General features: G+C 40.0%; 1 protein-coding gene across 1 annotated transcript in view; it reads left to right on the forward strand.

Annotated features, from left to right (window-relative positions):
* The first annotated feature begins 12,248 nt into the window (after nucleotides 1-12,248).
* Nucleotides 12,249-14,031, forward strand: part of LOC124075517 (succinate--CoA ligase [ADP/GDP-forming] subunit alpha, mitochondrial-like) — a 35,596-nt gene continuing 33,813 nt past the window's right edge. The window contains 1 exon segment of the mRNA XM_046418954.2: nucleotides 12,249-12,395. Coding sequence (XP_046274910.1) covers nucleotides 12,299-12,395 — 97 coding nt within the window. The 5' untranslated portion in view covers nucleotides 12,249-12,298.

Consider the following 14,031-nt stretch of genomic DNA (forward strand, 5'->3'; position numbering starts at 1 on the left):
AAGGGATTCCCTAAAAGGAGTGTGTGTGCCCTAAAATCTCTCCTATACATCTAATATAGTTCATTTGGTTCTATGAACTTCTGTTTTGCTCAGGAGAAGCTCAAGGCCATTAACTAGTATATAATAGCTCATAATACTTCCCCCAACACCTCTCAAGATGCTGGGTAAGTGAAATCACACCTTAATACATTATTTTATTTTAGAATACCAGAGAGTTTACCTGTATGAAGTTAGATGAAACTATCTGTTCATTTTCATAGTATCAGTATAACTCTTTTAAGCTGAAATATCATTTCTCCAAAGATCAGGGAGGAAAAGAACCAAGTCAGCAGTTTAAACTACTGGGTAGAGATAAGCTACAAGGACATAGCCATCAATTTCATATTTGACCCCAAATCATTGGGTTTAACTGCTAACACTTAATTAAATGCAGGCAATCAATGGCTGTTTGGGGAAATTTGCCTTTTATGCCAATGCCTCCCATTTTCCTTGGATCTGGACTGAAAGTATAGACTGTCTCAGAAGAGAGATAGTTCTGACTGTGACTGGAGGAGGCATTTTCCTTCTTGACTATTGATAAAGCAAAGGGTTTTTTTGTCTATCATGCTCATACTATGCTATAATAATTTGGATCTGGAATGTCTCACAAAGGTTCATATGTTGAAGGCATGGTTCCCAGTTGGTGGTGCTTGGGAGGTGGAGCCTACTTGGAGGAAGTAGATCATTGAGCCCATATCCTTGAAGGTTGTCCCCAGTGTCTGTTTCTCCCCCCCACACCCCCGCTTCCTCCTCCCACCTCCTTCCTGACTGCCATGGGGTAAAGCGGTTTTGCTCTATCATATACTTCCTGCTTTTGATATTATTCCTTACCATGAGCCCACAGTTGGGGCCAAGTGACTGTGGACTGAAACCATGAAACAAAATAAACCTTTCTTACTTTAAGTTGTTTGTCTTGGGTGTTTCATAACAGTGAAAGAAAGCCGATTACTACACATGCTAAACACTTACATTTTGGAGGAGACTGAATGTCTTCAAGCCCCTTTTAATTATTATTCAGAGATCAGATCTGTAAGAAAGCAAGAGTAAGAGCCAGGTGAGGTGGCACAGGCCTATAATTCCAACAACTTGGGAGGCTAAAGTAGGAGAATTGCAAGTTTGAGGCCAGCCTGAGCAATTTGATGAAACCCTGTCTCAAAATAAAAAATAAAAAAGGCTGGGGATGTAGCTTAGTGGTAGAGCACCCCTGAGTATAATCCCCAGTACTGGTGGGGAAAAAGAAAGAAAAAAGTGTAAGTAATGATAAATCATAATACTAAAGCCAAATAGAATTGATAAACTATGATATCATGGCTACTACAAAGCAAAGCTCCTCAGTCTTCTTGGTTTTCAAGGCTTGTGCATTTTGGCCTCAGCTTTCCTTCCATCTTTACTTCTCTTGTACAAATCCTTTATACCATCTGGGAATTACTCTTTATGCCAATGTCTCCCATTTTCCTCTGCTTCTACCTAGCCAAATCTTATAAATCCTTCAGCACCTCATCATTCCCACACCTCACCAACTTTCCTTTTGCCTTTAACCACTACTAATACTATGACAATGATGTCATAGTCTCGTGGTTAGAGAAATCACAAGCTACTCAAATGGAAGGCGCAAGTTTACTTTAACCTGGATTCCCCCCATTTCCTTTAAGATTCAAGATGACTCGAACCTGGTATTGAATATAAGGAGTTATCTCAATGACTATGGAAAACAAGAGCAACAAAACCATTGCTGCTGGAGAACACGGCACTTTCCTAGCAAAATCAACTTATTAGAACACTGATATACCATCATTCCTCATCTGGTCTGCCAAGCATTTCAAGCCTGTGCTCATACAATTCTTAGCCTCTAGACTGGGTGTTCATTCCTTATCTTAGAACAATATATTTAGAATATTTTACCAGCACCAACTCTCACAATATGAAAAGATGAAAGGGACTTATTGAGATTTTAAGTCTTAAGAGCTGGGCTCAAATATCAACTTTCAGTTTTGATGAACACTGTGCCTGCATTGGGTTGCACAAAACTCTGCTGTCAGGTATTGTTTAGAGACCAAAATATAGTAAGACACACTTCTCCCAACTACTCCAATTAAGTACAGGTAAAATTCCTGTGCTTAAATATAAAAGAAGACTCTGAAAATGTATAGAGATGATGGGATACTGACTAGGAATATTGGGATTCAAGGGAAGAGATGAGGGTATGTTTCCTGGGGTTTCTTGCCTCATATATACTAGACTGGGCACTGGAGAAGCCAGCCACCCAGAAACACCAATAAGATTATAAAACCATGCTCTCTCTAACTAAAAGATTAGGAAAGGAGGTCTGGGGATGTGGCTCAAGCAGTAGCGCGCTCGCCTGGCATGCGTGGGGTGCTGGGTTTGATCCTCAGCACCAATAAAAATAAAATAAAGATGTTGTGTCCACCAAAAACTAAAAAAATAAATATTAAAAAATTCTCTCTCTCTCTTAAAAAAAAAGATTAGGAAAGGATAGTGCAGTGAAACATCAGAGACAAAAAATTAGCCTAGTTTTATATTTTTTTAAAATTAATTTTAACAGAGGAGAGGAAGAGATGCCTGAGTAGGGAGTTTAAGACTGTCACCTCTACTTATGAATAATGAAGCCCTCACTTAAAGGGGTCAGGGAAGTGAATGCTAGAGTTCTACCCTCACCCAGAAGTAATGAAGTGCCTTTCCCTCTCTTGGCCTGTGGTGTCAAGAGAGGCCAAATGGGAAGCTAGAATTTTCACCACCATTCAGCATCCTCCAGCTCCTGAATATTTATTGCACTTCCTGTAAATCTATAATTTACTATTGCTTTAAATTTATAACTACTTCAAAATGAAACATTTTTTTCTAATCCAAAAAAATTGGCTATATTCTTTCTCATCCTCTCATGCCTATACTGAGAGAGTGAGGAAAGGAGAAGGAAGAGAAAGTGACCAACTCAACATCAACATGACTGAGCACATTGCTAAGATCCATATTCAAGTCTGCAGTCTATATTTCTAAGTTAGTTGTTTCCTGTTTGGTAGGAAGTATGAAGTACTTCTCTCTTTATGACTTTGGGTGTGCCATTTCTTTCTTCTTTTATTGGTATCTTCTTGTTTGTTTGTATTGTTTGTAGTGACAGAGAGGTTTTACTTCCCCAGTTTATGCAGATTTTCAGAATAAAATGGAATACAAGAAAGAACTATAGCTAAATAAAACATGTTGCCCTCAGTGCTTTGTTAACCTCCCACTTGTCTTGCACTTGCTTATATTTATTTATTTAATGTGGAAGGCATTTATTTAATCTTCATTGAAGAAGTAACACTGTAGAAGTGAACATAAGGGTTTAGGGTATAACTGTAGAAAACTGGTTTCTGGACATCTTCAGAAACTCATAAATATTTGATCATTCCCCCTCCCCAAAATGCTCTAAATAACAAATAGCACAGCCATTACCAGTGCACATAGGAGCAGGACACTAACAGATGCTAGTGGCCTTGTGACAGAGGAATGTTTAGGCAAAGCTTAACCTTGTGAAAAATAACACTGTGTTAAAGGAACTCTGAGGCAGGGTTATCAAACACTCACATTTTAAAATGCCTCCTCTTGGGTACCTAAGTGGTAGTGTGAAGGTCCCCTACCGTAAAGAAAGTCAGAGGCCTGGAAGTCCTCCTATATTAATGTTGTAATCTCTGAGCACTATGTTGGTCTCCAATGAGAGCAAATCTACTACAAAACCTAGTGTGTTAAGGTACAACTACATCTGCTCTGTGGATATGCCTCCAGAATAGTTGTTAGAGAAAACAGAGCTGTGAATTTGTGGTTGCTGCCTGCTCTAAGTGAGACAATGATTGGACTGGACAATCATTAAGCTGGTTTAAGTCTCCAGGAAGACAAAACGTGCTTTGCTTCCGGTAGGAGGGAACAGCTTATACTCTTTCTTAAGTCTATCTTTTTAAAATAAGATAAGGCTATATTCAATAGCTTGATTCATGAAGTGACTGTCTAATATTATTTCATTTTCAGGAAGATCCAAAACTTTTAACCATCTACTCCACATGGAGGCATTATTTAATGTCAGTTATATAACCATTATAAAAATAAGTGAATCAGAAGGAAGGTAAACTGGCATTTATGAAAGACCTTCTGCAGGACAAGAAGTGTGCAAAGCACTTTTGGAATTGTCATTTTTTTTTCTATACCTCGCAATGATCCTGTGAATAGGTGTTGTGATCTATAATTCATATACAATGTAAGCCATACAAAAGTGTTACCCTCCCAAATTAAATTTGTAAAGGGGTGTGTGTGTGTGTGTCTGTGTGCATACATGTGTAGGGGTTTGGATCTGGAATGTCCCTCAAAGACCCATGTGTTGAAGGCTGAGCCCCCAATGCAATAATGTTCAGAGGTAGGGATTTCAGGAAGTGATTGGATCACAAGGGCTCTAACCTCATCAATTAATTAATCCATTGAGTGATTCCTAGCTGAATAGCATCAATGGGAGATGGAAAACTGTAGGAGATGGACCTACTTAGAAGAGGTGAGTCAGTGGGGGTGTCCTGAAAGGGTTTTTGTTGTTGTTGTTCACAGCCTCTTTCTTGTTCTTTCTGCTTCCTGGCTTCCAAAAGGTGAGTGGCTTTGCTCTTCCACACTCTTCTACCATGATGTACTGCCTTACTATAGGCCCAGAAACAGTGAAGCTAACTATGGACTGATACTCTGACTATGAGCCAAAATAAATCATTCCTCCTCTAAGTTGATTTTCTCAGGTAGTTTGTCCCAGTGGTGAAAAACACCGCTTGGTTCTTTTTCTTTGGCAAAAGGAATTTTCAGCTGTCATAACAGAAGTAAAGGCAGAAAAATCACCTGGGAGCTTTTGAAAACAGATTTCTTATATGAGAATGGTGTGTCCTTTTAGGATCACAAGATATGACTTCTCTTGGAAGATGGAATAGAGGGGCCAGAGATGGTATAGAGAAAAGAGTGAGTCACCTCATGCAAGGAAGGATGGTGGACTTGCAAGGTGATAGTGTATAGGTGGTTGGCAGTGTTGCTTGGCAACATGGACTTCTGCAGTCTAGACCTCTGCTACCTCTAACTCTTTCTGGCAGAATGACAGAGGACTTCCTGCTCTCTTAGAATTGTCATAAACATCAAGAAGTAGAAATGTGAATAAACGATGGGTGCTGACCTCTGGCTATTTATGGGGAACAAAGCAGAACTCTGCTTCAGCCTCATTAAACACAAGTGGGGAAACTTAGACTTGGAGACATTAGGTGATTTTCCCAAAGTGACACTACTACAGTGCTGGAGCCCAGATCAGAGCTCTAGAGTGTCTGATGAAGTGAGCGGTACCACTTTCACAAGCACTGGGTTAATATAAAGAGGCTATTTTTATTTGTTCTCCAGGCCCTTGTTTCTTTCCTATTTACTACCGTATCTTGTCTCTCTTTGAGCTACGTTCAAAAAGAATAATTTTTGAAGTAGGGATACCATTTTGTTATTATTAAGCATTTGAAAGCCTAAGCCTTTGGGTCTCAAATAATAGCAGCAGGACACAGATTCCAGGATATGGAGCCATTTCTGGGCCTTTATCTCTGCCTAGAATGTGTGCTGCCATCTGCTGCCCACTGTTGGCATCTGCATCTAAAAGTAGAAGCGCGCCTTTCTATTAACACTGATGTTTGAAACGGGAACCAAGACAGAAGCATTTTTTTAGTGAAGGATCTGGTTGGAACTCTGAAGATATAAGACTAGAGTGAGACAAGCCCTCAAGACTATTTGAGCAACTGGGCCCAGCTGTCTGAGAGATACACCCTATTTTTTTTAAATTAAATTAGTCTATGGAAATAATGGTTAACATTTATTGTTTACTATTAGTCTTTCTTCTAAATATTTTACATGGATTATCTTATTGAATTTAAATGTCAACTCTATGAGGTAGGGACTATTATTATCCCTATTTTATAAATGAGGAAACTGAAGCACACAGGTTTCCAGTTGAATATAAAACTGGGAAATGATCTATGGAGAAACAAAACCATAATTTTTATTTATTTTTTCCCTGATGGGTATAAACACTTTGTATCTCTGTCAGCAAAAATCTACAAGCTTGTCAAAGTCTAGATCCTAACTACATCACTTTTATGAGCAAGCAAAACTACTAAATGTTCTTTCTGTTTATAAAAGTAATGTGGAAAATGGAAAAGCTTGGAAGATATTTAAAATAACAAATCCCAAAATAGAAATCATCTATAAAATTTATAATTAACAAAAGCATATTACTTTTGTATTAGTAAGCTTTACATTACTGTAACAAATGTTTGAAGTAATCAACTTAAAAAGAGAAAAGGTTTACTTTGGCTCATAGTTTTAGGGTTAGGGTTAGGGTCCATGATCATTTGGCTCTCTTGCTTTGGGCCTGTGGCAGCAAACCATGGTGGGAGCATGTAACAGAGTAAATTTGTTCACCGTGTGGCTAGGCAGTGAAAGAAAGGAAGAAGCTGGAGCGCCACTATCCTCTTTGAGAACACATCTCCAATGGCCTAAAGATCTCCTGCTAGGACTTACCTCTTACAGGTTCCATCACCTCCCAATAGCATCAAGTTGGACCAAGCCTTTAACACATGGACCTCGGAGGAACATTCTGGTTCCAAACTATAGCATGAACTATGAAATTAAGTCAAGTAAAGGCTCATCATTGTGGGGAATGAAATAACTCTTTGGTGGGCTTGTTAGACAATGTTCAAGAATGGCACAGAAAAGGCATGCTTCCTCTTGTGTCCAAACAGATCCCATCAATTTTTGTCAGGTGATATCATTCTGCAAAACCCAACTCTCACTAATTTTAAAATTATATAAAGCCCCAATGAAAATGGCAACTTTTAATAGCCCTTAGCAATGAAAATATTGAGCAAAATTAGTGATGGAGCCACAGCCAGAAACTCCTATAACCTGGTAGTCTTTGGAGACGTTCTCTAAGGCATCCTTTGTCCTTCAGGATCATAGATCATTCTTCTCCACCTTAGAGAGTTCTTTCTCAGGCCACAATGAGTTTTCCAAGAACTCTCTCCATTCCTTTCCATAGGCCCCAGGACTTTATCTTTCCTCTTTTTATTTTTATAGTAGAAACTCTTAAGACTCTATTGGTCCCCTCCTCACTCCCCACTCCACATAGTTGCAGAGTGGGTCTAAATGTCTTTAGCTCTATTCCAGGGTCTCAGGAAATCTTGTTCTTTCTCAGTGTCTTTCTAGAATTTTCAACATGATTCATAAATTTTTTGCAAAGAAATCAGCCATTTCTGTTAAATTGCAAATGTAATTTGGAGGAATATATTAAACTAGGTCAAAGACTTGGCCTGGTGTTTCTAATCCCTAAGGGACAACACTGCCCCAAGAAACAGGGCAAAAGTCTAAAATTTTTAGTGGTAGTGTGTGCTGGATAGTATGAGAACACTGGATGTTTAGGGGAAAATGGTCACTTTCGGAGGAAAGAGATGGTCACTGAGTGGGAGAAGGAGGGACACCTAAACCAAATTATCTTTTTTATAGTTTTGCTCAGGACTGACTCTTACTTTCTCATCAAATATTCTCCTGAAGGAACATTTGGTGGATACAAAGATGCAACACCCAGGTGCCCTTCAATGAAGGAGATGCTGCCCTCCTACTGGAAGTGTTATTAGTAAAGACCCTTCAGCTGTCTGCTCATCCTTTCAGGCATTTCCTGGATGAAGAGAGATACCTCAACCATGATCAAACCCCTTTCCAGAGATGCTCAGATTTGCTGATGATCATGTGGAGGTACAGAGGCCTGGCCATGTTGGCCTAATTCAAAGCAATTTTAAGGGCTTTAGCCAAAATTACATATATCATGCTTGTGACAAATAGCTGGACCTCTTTCTGACCTATCTTGCTCTCTTCCCCACTCCTCAACAGGTTTGGTCCCTAGGGTAGTCTCGTCCAGAATATTGAGTCTGCTTCCCATGAAATAAAATCCACAGTAGAGCTCAAGTATGAGGGAAAGAAATTATATTTGGAATTCATTTCTTCTAGAGGAAAGGTCAAAGCTTTTGACATTCCTTTAAGGTCCAGTGTAAAGGTAACTACCTCTTCAGAGGTGCTAAGTAGATAAATTATTCAATTAACTGTCATTGGCTTTGAGGGGAACTCTGTAGGTACATTTCAGAAAATTCCTTGTCCTTATTTTTTAATAAAGGCAACCAAATTAGTAGCTCAAGTACCTGTCAGGGACTGCTCAAAATTCTCTGCTCAAATTAGCAAGTAGTGTTAGCTGGTTCATTGTGATTCATTCTCTCTCTCTTTGAGACTGTACTTCAGATGAAAATAACATCAAGTCTTTTTGATTCATCTCTCTTCCTTACTTTCAAATGCTGAAGAATTGTCTGGGTTTAGGTGTTTCTGATTCATGTTACACCATCTTCTATAATAAAGGACAAGGTTACAACTTCCTAGCCTATTTGTTTGATGAAGGGATCAATGATACTTGTGGTGGCGCCTGAGGGCTTAGGCTGGCTCATCAGCCCTAGAGGTCTCAGCCTCTCTTGGCTACAATAGATTTCTCTTCAAGTGTGCTTGTTATCACTAGGGATGAAGCAGACATTATTGCATTTAGAAGACAGATTTTTTTTTCCCCAGAAAGAAGTCCAAACAATGGGCCTAGAGAAGGCTCTTCTTATTCCAGTTCTATATGTCAGAGTCAGACTGCCTGGGTGAATACACACAAAATCTTAGCACAGCCAAATAACACCAGGAACATACTTTGTAATACCAATAGATGCTTTTCCTCCTCCTATTTCCCTCTACTTTCTGACCCTCTTATCACCAGTACTTATACCTCTTTCCCATACCAATTTCTATTTGTTATTTTTGGTACACTGCTCCAGGAAAACAAGTCTACTACAGACACCTGAGGACAGAAATAATTTAGATTTAGGACAAATGTGTGAATTAATGTCTCCAAGATCAGAAAATGGTCTTTGGGCTAGGAAAGAAGAAGGAAAGCTTAGGTGTTGATCCCTTACCTCATGTCCTCAGCTTTGCAGTGGAAGGAGGTAAGTAATCCCTAGCATCACTAGACTGGTTTGAGGGGTTCATGAAGCAGTGGCAAGATGCAGCTAATAGTATGCCTGGGAAAGCAAGGATGTTTCTGCTGGCTCAGAGAGGCTGAAAGGTTCTCTACGTGCCTGAGAAGAGCTCAAATGAGCTGACAGAGCCACAACAAAGGGGCCTTGCAAGTGGAAGCAAGGGATGATGTAGCAATCACTTGGACCATCAGCTGTAGAAAGATGGACATATCAGGTGATACCAGCAAGCCAGAAGACCAAATCCTTTCACTGCATCCACCCTAACCTAGCATTGGTCCAGAGATTTGGACAAGTCTCTGATGAAAACTAGAGGATCTGAAAATCCTGAAAAAATCAGGCTTATATTAAAATCAAGGTAAGATACAGAACTATAACAACTTTTATACATAAACAATAAAAATTACTTATCAGGCAGAAAGCCCATCAGACTTTTGACCTTTCTATTTTTTTTTCCTCTCTCTCTCTGATCCATTTGAGCCAACTGAAAACATCAGCCTTAGACCTAATTTATAGCTTCTTCTTCCTTCTCAGATCTGGCATGATTTTTGGCTTCAAATCCTGAAGTTGGGCAAGGGTCAGGGCCTGCGTTCTCCTCCTTCCTCTTCTACTACTCCTCCTGTTCCCCGTTTGCTCTTGGCTCCTCTAAAAGCAGAGTGAAGTGTAGGTAAAATCTCTTTAATGGTGCTATTTGTGGTTCTTTCCTACTGGTTCATACTCTCTGGAACACTGACTGGATCTTTATGGACACTTTATCAATTTTTCTATAAGCTCCTCTCCCATTCCCCTGCCTAGTACCTTCATCTGAATAGCACCCTAATAATGTGAGTTATGTGTTCTTTGGCTTATTTCTTGTAACTTATCCAGGGGTCTTCTATGATTTTAAAAGATAGGATTCCTCGCCCCAAAAGACAATCTTCCTGGAGTGGAGGGGTTTTGCTTCCCTTCCTGGCATCAATTTCACTACTGGGAATGCTATATATCTCGCTATACCAAATACTGTCTTATCTGCCAATCAGCCTCCTGCCTTTAGAATTCTCTAAGCAGGAAGCTGACATAATTCTCCATGTTTAGGTCTGCCTTCAAAGTTCAAGTTTTCCCAAGCATTCTTTATCAAATTGGACCTTAGGGCACTGAGGTGGGGTCATGAATTTATGCAGTTTTATAGGAATTTAATGCCAGTCTTCTTCTGGTAAGGAACACTTCCTCATCAGCTTAGCTGGATGAGGAAGGAAAGGGAAATATTAAGCTGACACCTGAAGACCCAGAAGAATCAATCCCCTCAATCAGTGAATTTCTGTCTTTCTTACTAGAGTGGGCTGGGCTGTGATGATGAGAATCCAAAGAAAAGTTTGGCACTTCTTACCAAACTTTGGAGACAGGGTGCTCTTGGAATGCCCTCCTTAGTATGTGGGGGTATTTGTACCCTGTTGTCCTCAGCTTTAGGGCTTTAGCCAAAGTTTTGAGTCAAATGGAAATATCCTATTCTACATCTGGTTATTCACATCAATTCAACATCACTCTGCTATATGAAGAAAAGTTTTTTTTTAAATCTTTAATAACTACCATTTACCAAATGCTTATGAAATACATCAAGAGCTTTACATACTGAATGTATTAATTGTTTACAATACTCATGAGATATGAGAAAAACTGTAACCCAGAGGTCACATATCTAGTGGCTGAATTAGAACTTGAATCTATATCTGTTTCCAAAACTCAATCTGTACATATATAATGATATAGTTACTGTCTAGTGCAATTGTCCCCAACTTATGAGCTACAAAATTGGTGTGGAGTGTAGTTTCACAAGGGATTGAAATATCCTTATGCTCATCAACTATTGTGGATTCAATATATAATGTGTATACCACTATTTCTTATATCAATCCAGTTGAACACATAATGAGTTCTATTTTTTTGTGTCAGATAATGTTCAAGGTGTTAGGGATACAGCATATAAACCAAACTAAAATCCCTTTCTTCATGAAAATACAAATTCATTTAAATCATACTGAAATTATATTTATTGCATTATGCATTTTACCAGTTAAGTGAAACTAAATGTGTAACTCTTAGCAAGTGAAGGCTCAGGAAGAATTTAGCTATTTGAAATGAGTCTTCATATTTGGAATGCACTGATACTATTTAACTCTCCCATGGACAGGATCCACTAGATAAGGGAAGAGTTTGCAGTCCCGTTCTGTCTAGGACAATATCTGGGTCATAGAGAAAATGTTGGGCAATCTCATTCGGCAATCCCATCGCATAACTTGATGCAAATTATAACTACTTCAGTAAACTAGAATAATAATTTTATTAATGATAATGATGAGGAATATCATGTGCAGACTACTTTATCTCTTATTTACCTTTTGACTCTGGGACTCTTGAGTTTCTTTCCAAAGCTCTTACAGAAGTTATTAAATTGGGCAAAATTGGGCAAAATCACTTTTGACATCGAATTTCAGTCTTTAGGATCCCTAGGAAAGAGGCACTCATAAACTTAGTCATAATCAAAGGTGTATGATAGTTTGCTTAACCAAAGGATTTACATTAGAAGACACAGTCAGTAGGTTTTGGTCTTTCTCGTCGCGTTTTTCCTTTACTAGACTCTTGGGGGAGAATAGATTCACTATTACGGGGTGGGAGTGGGGGGATTCTTCCGGGTCCTTGCAAGGGTGGAAGGGGTTTCATCCTCTCTGGACGCCAGAAGAGGGAAATGAAGGTGCAGAAGACTGGCCTAGGACCCGGCATTACTCTTTGCATTTCACTTGTTTCTTCACTCCTTCGGTCAGTCCCTCCGCCCTTGGGTTAGACTCCGGAAGTATTCCGCAGCGCTCCCAGCCCGCTCCCACTTTAAGCTTCCAAATCGGGATTTCAAACTACATTTCCCACAACGCCCCGCGCCAACCAGGCTCGCATAGGGTTTGCCCTAAGTTGCCGTTGTAGTTAAAGTTAACCAAATTCACTTTCAGGGAAGAGATAAATTATTATCTACACATTATATAGTGTGCTTTTTTTTATTCTCCACGTACGACCCATTATATTCGTGAAGAGCCCTCTGTTGAGAGAAATTCTTTCAGGCTATTGTTATAGCCACCCTCCTCTTCCTGCCTCGGCCCCTGTCAGGTCCCCGGGGGTCCTGGGAGTGTCATTGGGGGATGACCGCAGGCTTAGCCTCTGCAGCTGCCACCGCCACCATGGTTTCCGGCAGCAGCGGCCTAGCCGCCGCTCGCCAGCTGACGCGCGCCTTCCTGCGTGAGTCGGGCCGGGGCTCTGTCTTTCTGACCTCCGTGCTTCCTGGCCCCGCCGAACGTAATGTCCAGGCTCAGGCCACGGCTGTCCCTCCGGGGCGGAACCTTGGCCTGGGCGAGGAAGCCATTGGGGGCCCGAACCTCATGTGAACCCTTTTAGGGTGGAGGGAGTTTTGCTGGATATGTGGGCCAGATGGCCACTTGGGTGGCTTAGTCAGGATTCGGGTCTAGGAGCTTAGTAGACCTGGGATCATGCTTTTGCCTCCAGGGTGACAAGTGGCGAGTTGGAGGTGGCGTCTAGACTGGCCCTATTTGGAGCTAAAGGTGAAGAGGTCTAGATAAACTCAGTTGGGAGAGTGAATGTCTGATTTTGAGAGGTAGGGGAAGAGTATGTCGGTAGGAAATTGGGGAATTGAAAAGAATTCGAATTGTTCGTTCTGTGGATTGTAGGGTCAGCGGAAAGGCGTTTTCTGCATCCTGAGGTAGCAGAGCCTGGGTTGGCAGGGATTTTAACCAACTTATTTGCGCTGTCTCCATCCGGCAGTGTGCACACTTCATTTCACTTCCTGAAAATTTATCACCCAAGGTTGCTAGTCTGAGTAATGCTGACTGTTGAAAATTCTTGTCAGGTTCAAAGTCTCTGTGTTTGGTGGATGGGTGATTGTAGAAAGAAACTTTAGAATCAGTCACATCAGGGTTTGGCTAGTCCCTTTACAGTCTGTGTTATGACTCTAGGTTTTTTTCTTAGTAGTTTTTTTCAACCAATGTTTCAAACCACGTGCCAATAATATCATATTTTAATGGATTTGAGGCATTGCCATTTATAAGGTTCACCATTATTTGGCCTACTATAAACAGTGTAAACAATTGCTAATTGAAATTGTGAAGTGATTGCTTATCAGATACATCTTAACTTAAAAGATGTTAAAAAGTGGAAAAACTGTGTTTTAGAAATGATAATACATAGGATGATTTGTGTTCACTGCAGAATTTATATGAAGTACCTCATATAAACTAGACATTCAGTTAAAGTTTTTCCTTACTTTTTTGTTTCCACCTTCTAACTTAATTCTTTTCTTGAGAAGATTGTATTCTAAAAGTGTGCAATAATGAGTGTGTACTCAACAGCTACACTTAGTTACCAAAGTGCTTGAGGACAAAGGTCTGGCTAGATTACTTTGGCAGGTAGGAAAGAGTTGGTTTTATTTGGAAAAGTTTTATGGAATTCTTAGGAGGGTGTTTTAGGCAAAAGGAAAAAGAAACAAAACAACAACAACAACAACAACAAACCAAAAAAGATGTACCCATTAATATCTCTGCTTAATAGAGTGTGAGCACCAAGAATGAGGTCAGATTGGATATAGGCCTAAATCAACTTAATCTGCATTGGTTATGGGTTAGGATGTAGAAGGCCAGATGTGCAGCACAGCCACTGTGATAGGAAAACCTGGGAAGGAATTTGCCCACAGGATGTCTTTTTCTCCTGAGGTCTTGCTGGTCTGAGGGTCTGAAAGATCATACCCTTTAGTAGGTCTGTTGTCCTAACAGGAAAAAGAACATAGAGAAAAAAGAAAGTGTGTCTAAAAGATCTGGTTCCTCAACCCACCCTAGCAGCACTTAACAGTGAACTGAATTTTCTT

Source organism: Marmota monax, unplaced genomic scaffold (assembly GCF_021218885.2).
Source record: "Marmota monax isolate L192 unplaced genomic scaffold, Marmota_monax_Labrador192_F-V1.1 WCK01_AAM20220418_F8-fsc00420, whole genome shotgun sequence".
NCBI classification, from domain to species: Eukaryota; Metazoa; Chordata; class Mammalia; order Rodentia; family Sciuridae; genus Marmota; species Marmota monax.